Consider the following 12875-nt stretch of genomic DNA (forward strand, 5'->3'; position numbering starts at 1 on the left):
AGGGGCACTTGGAAAGCATGAATAGCAATGACTACACTACAGATAGGAAAGTAGCAGGGATGTGTGCAGGTTTGACTTTTTGGAATTGAAGGCATTGCAGCTGGAACTAGTTATAAAATGTGTTGTTTTCCAAATCAACACTGTGGTGTCCAAAATATTTCTGGACTTCTTGATAAAGTTTCAGTAGCAATGAATCTGTCCCTTTGGTTGTGTTTCAAGTCCTTGAATACTAGCTGTTAAGACTAACATAAACAGCAGTCACATTTCAAGTGTTCCAGTATATTATGTTCAGACAGTGTTTCATTATGTATGTACAGAAGAGTTTTCCATGAGGGATGCACAGTTGTTTGATTTGCTGGCTAATCCTGGCTCATTTTACCCACATTCTCAGTATGGTTTCTTAAAATTTAGGATTTGGTGGCGACTTGAAACACTGAATGTTTATCCAGTTGTATTGACAATTCAGTAAAACCAAATCCTTTGGTTTTTAATGTATATTTTGCAGGTCCAGAAGTGTTAATATAGATGGCTATCCAGTCAGCTGCCTTAAAATGAAGATGATAAAATAGATTATGGACATTACCAAAACTGTAGTTTTGTTTTGTCTAGACTCCAAATATCTCTAAGTTACTTAAATATCTTTAAGTTACTTAAAAGAAAGTAACCCCCTAGCACTAAATTGTCATAACTCAAAGCAAGTGGAGAGTTTGTGACAAGCCCCATTTGGATAGCACCTGAAAGCAGTGCAGGCAATGTAATTTGGCCGCCAGCAACTGCTGTTTCTCCAGATACAAAACTTCACAGCCATCCAACATCTACTTTACTCATTCAAGTATATTTAGTTTTTGCAAGTTTTGCTGGTCGTCCTGAAATTTATATTTCTTCTTTTCTGGGGAGCTTGGTAAATACTTAAATTTCATCAGAACAGGCCAGAATAATGGCTGATGTCAAAATTGCTGGAGCTTGTGTCTCAAAGCAGCTATTCAGTTGCTCTGTAATCCAGGGACTTTGCTGATTAACCTGATGGTTTTTCTGTTCCTTTCCTCTCTCTGAGTGGTATTCTCCAAAGTAGTGATACTCTCCCTGATGGCTTATCAGAAATCATTGGTCTTAGGAGGACTTTCTTATCTCATAAAATGAAAAAGAAAAGATTAATAGATACAATAAAGAGAGGTTACCATCTACTTTGACTGCATGCCTTCTTAATGATGCTAAACTTAGTGGGGGAAAAAAAGAAGTCCAAATCTATCATCATGCCTTTACTTGGTGCAATATAGTTTCGGGATGGGGGATTGTTGTAGTCTTTGCATTGCCACTCAGTAATGAGGAATAAAGGTTGTGATGGTACAGTATCATGAGAAGAAATCAGCAATTTCCTTCAAATGCTATAGTTCAACTTCCAAAACATGCTTGGTTTCATCAGATAAATAAGAGGGCCTTCAGTGTCAGAATGCAAATCCTTCTCATTTCTAATTCACAGTGGGCTTGAGATGCTTCTTGCTTGGAGCATTTCTTTGGGTTGACCCAAGGATTTTGACCTCTCTTTATTGTATAGTAGGCTATCTGCTGCAAGAGAGATGTTATTAAAGCATAGCAAACACAGAGTAGCATCTTCAGTTATTGATAGGTAACTGTTAAAAATACTTGCTGCTAGTGCCATCTCTCCTCTGTCCTTTTCTCCTTCATCTGAGACCGTCTTTGACAGTTTGGTTAGGTCATTACTGTTTCCTCTAGACCTTTAGAAAATACTTATATTAGGTTGTCTTCTGTAGCTCATCTTTCAGGTTTTAAGCAAATAACTTAGGTGCTTATGTCCAAACCAGATGGTTTTCTTTGGTAGCTGATAAATGTCTAGCAAAAGCAGGAAAAAGTTTCCAGTTCATAGATGTTCTTTGTTGCAGCTGTATAGACTCAGCCCCCAGAAGGTGTATAAGCCAGGTGATGTTAGCAATTCTATGTGCCTGTTGGCAAGATTTGGTAGGCAGACACAAAGAATTCTCAGCAAATACTTTGCATCTTAGCACAGAACCTCTGAAAGAGCCAAGCTTTCATTAGGGAAATGAGCAAGCATTGCATGCCATAATGTAAACCTTTTTCTGTTCTTATGCTCACCTGACTTCTGCATTCCTCCCATCAAGCCCAGAAGGTGGGAAGAGTTGCTTCATTCTGCTTCAGTTTAGAGACTGGCAATTTATCAGGGGAGATCTTTTATAGCATTGTTCTGTGAGTAATCAGGGACACTGGTTATTAAATTATTTGAGCACAGCCCAGCAAGCTTTTAGGGATGGCTCATTTGCTTCTAGCTGTCCCAATGAGGGTTAGAATTTACCTGTGTGCTACAGCACATACAGTAAACCACTGGATCAGTGGGTTCTGCTGTGGAACTGTCAAATGTTTGCTCTAGCAGATCTGTCTATATTGGAGTGTGCAAAGCCTCTGAGAGCACTATAGCAGGGCTCTCAGCCCTGACTCCCCAGTAGCACACTTCTACACACTTTTGCCTTTAATTTTGTGTTATTATCTCTTGCTGTTTTGAACTGCAGTGTCCTTTTACCTCCTTGCTCTCCCTGAAGATAACAAAATCACAGAGCTGATGACACTAGGAGCTGGGTGGAATGCAGGGAAACCAACCTTATAATACAAGCATGCAGCAGGGCAATTACCTGTGATCTGTAGATGCTGCTCTCGGTCTGAGGAAACCACTCATTTCAGCCAGCAGGCTGGAGCTGAGGGCTGACAGTGCAAAAGGCAGTTCATGTACTTAATGGTTAGTGCTGGCTGGTAACCAACTTGTCCAGGCTCAAGGGAGCTCTCTCTTGTGCAGTGTGTGAGTTTTTTATATATTTCTATGTCTATACTTTAGGTATAGATCATATCCCGGTGCTGTGTGTGTGCTTCCTTCTAGCCCGACCACCTTTGCTTTTCTAATGAGGGTGCAGATGTGCTTCATGATTGAACAACAACTGCACACCACCGCTCCTCCTCCCAGAGGAGTCCAGCAGGCTTGCTTATGCAAGCTGTCATGCTGTCTTTTTTTTTTTTCAAAAGCGTGTGTGGATTTGCTTTTGTGTGTATCCGGCTGGCTGTTGGTGCCTGCATATAATAGGCTCCGTATATAAAAACGTTCCCAGGCACACGGCTGCGGAAACAGCTTCCTTAAACCCAACAAAATTGCCAGCCCTTGCAGCTCAAGCCATCATAAATTACAAAAACCTGCTCCCACCTCCCTGAAGCTGTGCCTGCCGGGCGCTGTGTGCACACACACACACACACACTCGCTTTCCCTTTCTCGCAGTCAAAGATGGTAGAAAGTCTTCTGGGGATTATTGCACATTTGTAGAGCAACAATGGAAAGCAGCACAGCACAAATATCTATTCTTCCTCACCCGGCATAACAAACGCTGCTTTGTCTCACATCTGGCCCTTTTTAATAGCTCAAAGCCAGCAGCAGTAACTACTTAACAGCTTATGGTAAGCTTTATTAAAACAACTTCCTTTTTCAAGTGTTTAATGATGAAAACAGCCTCTTTGTACCGTATCTAGTAGAAGAAATAAATCAGTTGCCATGGATAGATATTAAACTTTTTCCAGCAGCTGATCTTTGAAATCATCTTTGAAAATTCTGGCGCTGAAAAGCGGGCTTATAGCCTTTGAATGCAGCGTGAGCCATGTGCTGAATGCAGACGTGCCGAGCCGCATCGTGCCCGCGCCGTGCGGCTGCGGGGGCTGCGCCGCGGGGCTGGGCTGTGCCGGGGCTCAGCCGGACGATCCGCGCAATTAGCGGCGTTCACCTGTGTGTACGCACGGAGGTGCGTGCTGGTGCTTCAAGAAACAACTCCTTACAGCGCCTTTGATGGCAAGGGAAATGTCCAGTGGAATTAGATGGGTTTTGTCGCCGGACCGTCACATTTTACCGCTAGGACAGGGCGCTGAGAGAAATTATGTTTCTTAAATCCGTCACTGGAGGTGACAGGGTCCCGGGAGCTGCTGGGCTGCTTCGGACCCGGCTCTTGGGGGCCTGTGCTTCAGGCGACGGAACGCGGGTGTCCCGCCTCGCGGCCCCCGCAGGGCCTCCCCCCCAGGCTGTCCCGGTCCCCCCATGTCCCCTGGGCTGTCCCCCCCATGTCCCCTGGGCTGTCCCCCCCATGTCCCCTGGGCTGTCCCCATGTCCCACCCATGTCCCCCCCATGTCCCCTGGGCTGTCCCCATGTCCCCTGGGCTGTCCCCCCCATGTCCCCTGGGCTGTCCCCATGTCCCCCCATGTCCCCTGGGCTGTCCCCCCCATGTCCCCTGGGCTGTCCCCATGTCCCCCCCATGTCCCCTGGGCTGTCCCCATGTCCCCCCATGTCCCCTGGGCTGTCCCCCCCATGTCCCCTGGGCTGTCCCCATGTCCCCCCCATGTGCCCCCGGCGGGCGGTGGCGCGGCCCAGCGGCGCCCCCTGGCGGGCCGCAGCCGCTCCCGCCCTCGCTCCCGCCTGGCTTGTTGCTTCATCAAAGTCACTTCGTAGATACAGATTGTCTGCCCTCTCGTAGGACCCTCAGCATGCTGAAACTTGAAGGAAATTATTAGTTTTTAGTTGATTGAATAAACAGCATTAACCAACTTGTGTGCTGTGGCGGCAGGGGGCAGGGATGTTTAGAGCTGCTGTGCTGAATCCCTACTTAAGGAGCTGATCTTCATTTCCCTTTCTCACCTACTGTTAAAGTTTCTTAACCGATAAAGGTACCTCCTGTGTCTTTACTTGTGGCCTTCTTGCCCTGAGTGGTCCGAAGTGGCTCCAAATTAGATCTTGTGCGGTGCAGCCACCGCAGGGTGGCTGTTCCCGGTGGGAATGCAGACCTGGAGTAGCGCTGCGCTGCTGGCCTGGAGCACCGCTCACAGCAGCCTCCCCTGCCTTTCCTCCTCTGCCCTCAGAATGGATTCTGCTGCAAAGATTACTCCCTAAAAACTTGGTTTCTGGAGGAACGGCGCCCTGTTGCTGCGGCAGAGGGGTAGGTGGCAGTGCTCGGGCAGCAGCTGATATTGCTGGTGAGCCCCGCTCCAGCTCCATCTGTGGCCCGCGGTGAGGCAGGGAAGCCTGTGGGAACAGCAGCAGAAGGCGCCATGTGCAGTCCCCCTGAGCTCAGGGAGAAGGCTGGGGCTGTTTCCGTGACGATTCAGATCGCCTTTGGCCGCGGGGAGCAGATTTCCGAGTCCATTGGTCCTGCGAGAACTCCCTGTGGAGTTCTGGCCGCGAGGAGAGCTCGCAGAGCAGAACTGAATCCACACTAACTTTCAAAACCCAGAATGGTTTTAGACGTGTTTGAAGTAGTGGTGAAATGTTTGGCTTAATATTTTTTCCCCTCTCTAGGAGGCTGTTCAGGCTGCCTTAGGAACTGGTGGGGACCACACTTTATTAAGTTTTCTTAACAGTGTTACTTGGAAGTTCAGTTTCTGATATAATAATTGCAGTCTCCTAACCTGAGCTGTCACCCAACACAGAGTCTAGCAGAACCTCATGAAATCCTCTTTTATAGAGCCAGTGAAAAATTTAATTCATTTTTCAATATGGAAGAGGGGTTTGTAGTAATGGTTTAAAAGATTCAGTATGTTTAGAGCTTAAAAAAAAGACTAACAGGTCGATACATCTGTTCCTTTAAAAAAATATTCTCCATTTTTGAGACATCATAAATATGTAAATTAGGTATTTTTAATTACTGCCTAGGGCTATAAACTCTCAATGCTAGAGGGGAGGGAAGAAGGAAGAATAATTCACATATTTTTTTTTTTTTTTGAGAGGGAGACTGGGTCTTTGCCTCACAAAAGAAAGAAGAATGGGATGTTTTATTGTTGAATTAGCAGAAGGTGCAGGGAACACTTTTTTTCTTCTTTTGTTTATCCCTTTGGATGGAGTTAGCATATAAAACAGTAGTGTACAACCTTTCTGGCTAATGTGTGCACCAAAGAGAGGGGATTTGTTACAAAGCACCGGGAAAAATTCCCTTCTCTATCCTCCTCTGCCAGTACCCTTAATCCTGATCAGCAACATCCCCTGCGGTCTCTTGAGCTGTTCCCAGCCTGAATCTTAGCTGCTGTCTAATGCAGGGACAGCCAGGGACCCTGCAAAGTCGTTTTCACTTGTGACCTGGGAAGTGCACAGCACTTAACCAAATAGAAGTCTGTTCTTATTCAGCCCTGGCGGCCTTTCTGTGTCTTAAGTACTGTTATTTTTGACTAAGGCGATCTTGCTGCTCCTTTTAAAATAGGATGAGATCGACAGAATGGGCTTTTTTTTACATTTCAGGACGGGAATGTGCATGTGGGGAATGAGGCCAGAGTACAGCAGTACTCATGTAGTATGTATAGTTACTGGAAATTTAATTCTGCTGTTATTTTTCTTCCAGCCAAAATGATCTGGTGTCAAAATGCTTATTCTGCCATGGTGAAATTTCTGATCTCTATGATAATTTTCACTTTCCATGTTTAATCTTTTAATTCTTGCTGAGGCTCATGAAAGAGTAATTTCCAGATAATAATGGTTTCCCACTAATAAGCTCTGCGTTTTTTATAGCAGAAATTACTTAGAGCCAGTATGCTCACTGAAAAAAATCACTCTATTTGGTGCTCTTATGATGTGGCTGAGAGAAAGAGAAAGATGAGTCTTGCGGGGGTGAGGTAGGGCATTTCAAATGCAAAGCATTGTGTCATTGTGTGTCATGAGGCTTCATGTGTACCATTTTGGCTGTGTGGTTCATGCAACAAATGTTTACAGCCCACTAACTGGGACTTAGTGGGCTGAGTGCCTTCTCTTGACCAGGAGAGAATAAATGAGATTGGGCTGTGAAAGTAGTAAACTGTCAGCAGTGGAGGCTGGTGAGTGATCCATCCATGCCGTGATGGGAAGAGGGAGAGGGAGCCTGGCAGGGCAAAGACTCATCCTTAGAGCTAATGATGTGAGAACAAGTGGAAGTGAGCATGGAAGTGAAAATTCTTCTAGCCACTAGGGGAAGGGTGAGAGTTAGAGAGTGCTTTTCTGTGAGAGCCATTGGGCTTTAAAAACAGAACTGTTTTGGAGACTGAATTTGATCTGCTTATTACAGAATTCGTGTGCCCTGTGTATATAGGAGAGTAGGGGATTGCACTCCCAGTCCTACCTCCCGAGAACCTTGTCAGGTTCCTGCTCAGTTAGGTGAGTTACTTTTGTGTATTCTGCCCCTCTGGTTTTCCAGATGGGCTTTGAGAAGCTGTTCCATGTGGGAGAAATTGCAATTTGGACAAGTACTATAGTAAGCTGTGGCTCAGGTAGCTGCTAGCAACCTTTAATTTTGTTTATGGTTAACTGTAAAGCAGCGAACTAGGGTGGTATTACATGCGTACCCATGAAATTGTATAGTTCAAAAATGTCACGACTTTCTTGCGGAAAAAAAAGGTGCCTCAGCTTGCATGTCTTAAAATTTTTCAAGAGACATCTGTGTGCTTGTATGTGTATTTGTTTTCAGTATGTCCTTCTCCATCTGTGCTGATGTTCAATTAAAATGCAGATAATGTGTCCTAGCTTGTAAGATGGATCACCGCTGAAGTAGTGTCATGTCTAGGCTAGCTTATCTCTTGATAAATACCTCTGCTGTCCACTGAGAGATTAAACTTCATGACTACTGAGGTCTGTTTGGGGGTCCTACAGGCAGATAAGACTGTGTAACTGGCTTTTAATAAAATATATTAATTTGTATTTGCTAGAGGACCTTTGGATGGCATTTGCTATCGAGAAGGTGGCAGTGGTATAATCAAAAGATAATACTTGTATGTGAAACTGGCTCTTCTGTTTCATAAGTATTATAATTTATTGACAGGAATGCTTTATTGAATCCTCTTGTGTCTAGAGCATGGAGGTGAGGAGCTTGAGCTGCTGTTCTAAGACCTCATTTAGTTGTCTAGCAGAAACGATTTCTTCCCCGAGTGTAATCCAGCAGGAGCCATGAAAGAACATTATCAGCTAGGTACAGAAACCTCCAGCGGTTTGGGTGCGCGGGATGTGCGCGGATCTGTGGTTTGGGGTCTGCCTCATTGTGAGAGCTCTGTAATCAAGGTTCCCACCATGGGGAACACTCTTCCCCTCAAGGGGGTTGAGTATGGACAGTGCTGGAATTGTTTAACTGGAGAGATGTTGAGTCGTGTACTAGAAGTGGTGAACAGCCAGCTTCTCTAACCAGACAAGTATTTGAAAAATGTGCTCTCTCTTACATGTATGGAGGGAATGGAAAACAGTTTTGTCATGAGCAGTGCAGAGAGTAACAAACCACTCTGTTCTGCAGCCACTGAAGAGGTTCATGAAGGAGAGGTTTCTGTGCAAGACTGGGACCTTCCTTGTGCTATTATAAAGCTTGGTGTACATAGGGCATTTGGGTATGTATTTCTGTGCCCACTCATTTTTCATGAACTTTAAACAGTACTCTGAACTTTAATTTTTAATTTTTAGATTTATTTTTTTTTAAAGTTGCAGGAAGGTTTTGCCTTAAATTACACTGCTAAGAGAATATGGACCTAAATGGGAATAGAAATGGACTTAAAGACCTCAGGCTGTGTTTTTCCGGAAGTAACAAGTAGTTTGTTCAGCTGTAGATACCTGAATGACCACAATTTTTCTAGAAGGCAGTAACTATGCAGCTCTGAAGATTAGACCTATTCTATATATGCTAGGTTGTGCATCTGGATGCTTGTCATTCCTAAAGTCTGGGCTGAGTTTTGGATCCCAGTCTTTCCTGCCCTGTCATCTTGGCCATTTCAAGGGCTCATGAAATAGATGTGCTAGCTGGAGGAGAGTCAAAAATTTACCTGTTGCTTTCATTTTCAATCCAGAAATCCAGATTCTTCAGGACACATATTTTGTGCTATTTTTGGCCATGTAATACTCTGCTGTATCTGGTTCATTTAATATTTATGGGAGGTATTTTCTCTTAGAGGAAGATTAGGAAGAATCCCCATGCCCTTGTCCTTGCAAAAGCCAGGCTGTCATTGTTATTGGAATTATTGTTATTTTATTTCACAGTGTGCTCAAGGGTTTCTTGCAAGCAGCTCTGTTCAGCTGTTCAGTGGAAGTGTATGGCCCATGTTCAGTGATCATTATTGTCCTTTTTGTCTTGCAGATCGAGGGATTTTAATGGCTTTCAGGTAGAAGAAAGTGGAGACAATCAAAATGAATTCTATGGACAGGCACATACAGCAGACCAATGACCGGCTGCAGTGCATAAAACAGGTAAGCTGAAGGAGGAGGTCATAGGTGCTATTGAGGGTTGGGTGTTGTGTGGCAGGTGTTGCATATTACAGTTACCTGTTGCTTAATGAGTGTCCTTGCCCTTCAGAGGGAAGGAATGAGACACTCTGATCCCATTGAAGAGAGTATGTGCTGTGCGAGCTGGTGTATTAACCTCAAAAGCCAAACTTTTGCTTACACCTTTCTAAGAAATCTTCAGCCTGGAGACTGAACAAATCTGTGTCAGCTGGAAGCAGAGTGGTGCTTGTCCTGCCAGCTCAGCCCCAGAGGGTCACAGCGGGCGGCCATCAGTTTAGTGCTCTGAGCACAGTAATCCACAATTCCAAGGGGCCAGTTTTTGATTTTAATCCAGTAGCTGACCTGAGACCTGCTCTGCCTGGAGACTCAGAACTTGGATGGTTGGCATGCCTCCAAGTGCTCAGAGTGCTGCTTAATCAGCTTGCATGGAGATTGTAAAAACTTCTGATTGCGAGGTAAAATTTTCAGAAGCATCTGTTTGTGAAGATGAAGGGCTCTTCACATGCCACTGCCTTTCAGTGAATTATGTCTCGTTTACAGATTTCCCCACTGTAACTGTGCTTGCAAATGCTTCTATAACTGAGTGAAAGGCTCAGTTATAAAAGCATTTATACATATATAACTACAATGGCAAGGATGCACAGACTGTCTTTCGCTGCTTTACCCTTCTCAGTGAACTTTGCTCTCTAGGGTTGCAGGCAGTGTGTATTCTCCCCTCATGTATGTTCCTATCCACATGCAACAATCCTAACAGAATTTTCATAGCAACGGTCCTTTTAGAGGAGGTGAGCAAGAGAATGGTTTTTCATGTTGATATTTCTTGTGTTTGTCTCTAAATCAATGCATGCATGCACAACAGGTGCATAAATGCAAGTTGCACACAGATAATTTGAAGATCCCATCTGGGATGCAGGAGATGAGCTCCAAAAAAAAAAAAAAAGTTATTATCTTCAGATTGGTTGAAATTTTCTGAATTACACTGGAAAAACAGAAACATATTATTTCATGAAATAATGTTCCCAAATAATTTTTCAGTGTTGTCTGAACAGTTTTCTTTGTCAGACTGGGTCACAGCAGAGTTCTGCTGCTTTAGTTTTTTATTTGTATTAGCTAAGTTGAAAACCTGCCTGCCTACTTGTGTCCTAAGACATATGCATATTGCTTCTTGAGGCAGCACAGCATTTCTCTGTTCATAGATTTGTGTTGCAGACACAAGCACCTTAAATCAAAGGAACTGATAAAAGATAAGCATGGGGGTGGTACTGGATGAGTAGCTCTGGATTTTTAAATTTATTTCTTTAACTACAGCTTCCTCAAGAGAAACAGCCAAGGGGAAGTGCTGGTCCTCTATCTGGTGAGCAGCAATAGGAAAATGCAGGAAAATGCAATGATGCTGTGTCAGGGGAAATTTAGACTAGGCATTAAGAAAAGGCTCTTCACTGAGAGGATGGTCAGTCACTGGAACAGGCTACCTATGGAAGTGGTCACAACACCAATCCTGTCAAGAGTTCAAGGAATGTCCAGATGATGCTCGAAGTCAAAAGATTTAATTTTAGGTGGTCCTGTGAGGAGCAGGAAGTTTGACTTACTAATACTTAGAGGTCCCTTCCAACCTGATATATTCTTCAATTCGATAAGAATATGTTTCTCTTCTCTTAGTTTCATCGATCTCCATCATTAGGTTATAGCTTTGCCTGGATATTAGTGGAAGTTTATATTTTTTTCTGTAATGCAGGAGTATGTGGATTTTTGCAAGTCTGGCCATGCTTTGGGTGATACAGAAAAAGATTACAGCTCACACCTAAACCAGATGATTTTTTCTCTCCATATTTTATGAGAGAGTTTCAGAATGAATCAAAGCTAGTTCATAGGTCGAGGAGCAGAAATAGGAATCTTTTCCTGCAGAATTGCTGGTCGTAATCCAGCCTCACTCTGTGGTGACTCTATTTCATCACTCTGCAGTGAAAGTTAATGCTTCTAATGGCCCTTAAGAGGCCTGAGGAAAATATGAATTTGAGGATTTCACCCCAGTTTCTTATGAGCAGCTATCTGGTTCAGAAAAAACATGCCCTTGACTGGCACAAATTTGTGTTCTTTTTGGCCATCCTAGCCCATAAGATGAAGAATGAAGGTTAAATTGCAGAACAATTTAACCTTCTAGCTGTAAGAACAGACCTTTACATCAAGTGGAGACAAATGGAAGATGCTGCTCAGCTACTTTTTCTAGAGCTGTCGGTTTCTGTACATAATTTATATTATTTTAATTAGATAAGAGAATATCAAATTACACTTCTTAAAGTTTTAAAGAGATAATTTTGCCTATGTAATGGGTACTCTGTCAGTTAAACTACTAACTTCATTTATACGTAGTGCTGTTTTGCATATGCAGCTTGGATATTTCTTCAGTGAGGAAGGTCAGGCTGCCCAGAATTTGTGTAGCACTCTGTGTTTTCTTTCTTTCTTCCTGGAAAAAAGCTTGGGCTTTTCTGGTAGACCAGGAGCATGCCTGTGTCAGAGCTCAAAGGATGCCTGAAAAGGAACTATCCTGCTTGGGCATGCTTGTGAATTCATGGTTCCCCCATTCTGTTTTGGCCCAAAAAAGACAAGAGTAAAACTCTTGTTTTCAACTCATGGCAAACTGTAGTCAACTAAGACAGTGGCTGAACACCAAAAATATATCTCAGAAAGCTTTTGTGTGTGTGTGTGTGTGGGAGTGGCACTACTTGTGGTTTTGTTGGAGAATAATGACTTTTTTAAAAAAAAACTTTGTTTTGTTGAAGAAAGTAGCATAAAAACTGCTGTTTGCTTTTTCATGGTTCCAAAATCTTGTGCTGTTATCTTTGCCATAGTGGAGAAAGAGCCAGAAACTACCTCCTTTTTTTGGAAGACACTCAACTCTCTGTCACAGGTTCATAAATTTCCAGCTTGGGGACATTTACCTTGTTCTTTGAGACAGGTCATTAGCTGGCTAATACTCTAAAGAGTAATTTCCAGTTCACCCATTGAGAACTGGACCGCACACTGCACTGTGCATGTTGAGTTTGGGAGCAAAGCACTGCCTCACATGGCCATATAAATGTAGCTTCACCTCTTCTGGAGATTAACTGTAGGGTCAGACAAAAATCTGTCTGCCTTTTCTCCCTGGTCTCAACTGTTATCCTCATTCTGTTATCCTCATTTCCCAGACTGAACAAACAGTGCTGCTGTTCTCCTGAGCACACATGTGCTTTTGGGGCTGTTAACACAGCAGTGGTGTGGAAGGTGCACTGCAACAGGGGGAGGAAAACCATCCTTCCTTGGCGCCCAGCATCTGCAAGTTTTACAGCCCTGCTGGCAGCCCGTGGCTCCTGCAGCCAGACTGAGAGCAGTCTGCCGCCCTCCTTGCCCCTCACTCCAGCCCCTGAGAAATGCTATAAATGGTAATCCATGTGCCTCTTTAACTAGATCAGGTTTCAGCACAGGGTCAGGACAGGCTTCTTTCTTCCCAGCTCTGTGACTTGTGAGACACCCACAGTATCCTTGCTGACTTCTGTTCCAGGATGAAGGTTATGTTTTACCTTCATCTTTTTTAGTGCTTTAAAGCTACAAACCCAAAACTTATATATG

At 43.8% G+C, this 12875-nt stretch overlaps 1 protein-coding gene across 1 annotated transcript in view; it reads left to right on the forward strand.

The window, feature by feature from the left end:
* Nucleotides 1-9173: 9173 nt before the first annotated feature.
* ZMIZ1 (zinc finger MIZ-type containing 1) overlaps nt 9174-12875 on the forward strand; it is a 153132-nt gene continuing 149430 nt past the window's right edge. The window contains exon 1 of the mRNA XM_062496898.1: nt 9174-9233. Within this exon, the coding sequence (XP_062352882.1) occupies nt 9174-9233 (60 nt within the window). The remainder of the gene's footprint in view (nt 9234-12875) is intronic.

The sequence above is a fragment of the Cinclus cinclus genome, chromosome 7 (assembly GCF_963662255.1).
Source record: "Cinclus cinclus chromosome 7, bCinCin1.1, whole genome shotgun sequence".
NCBI classification, from domain to species: Eukaryota; Metazoa; Chordata; class Aves; order Passeriformes; family Cinclidae; genus Cinclus; species Cinclus cinclus.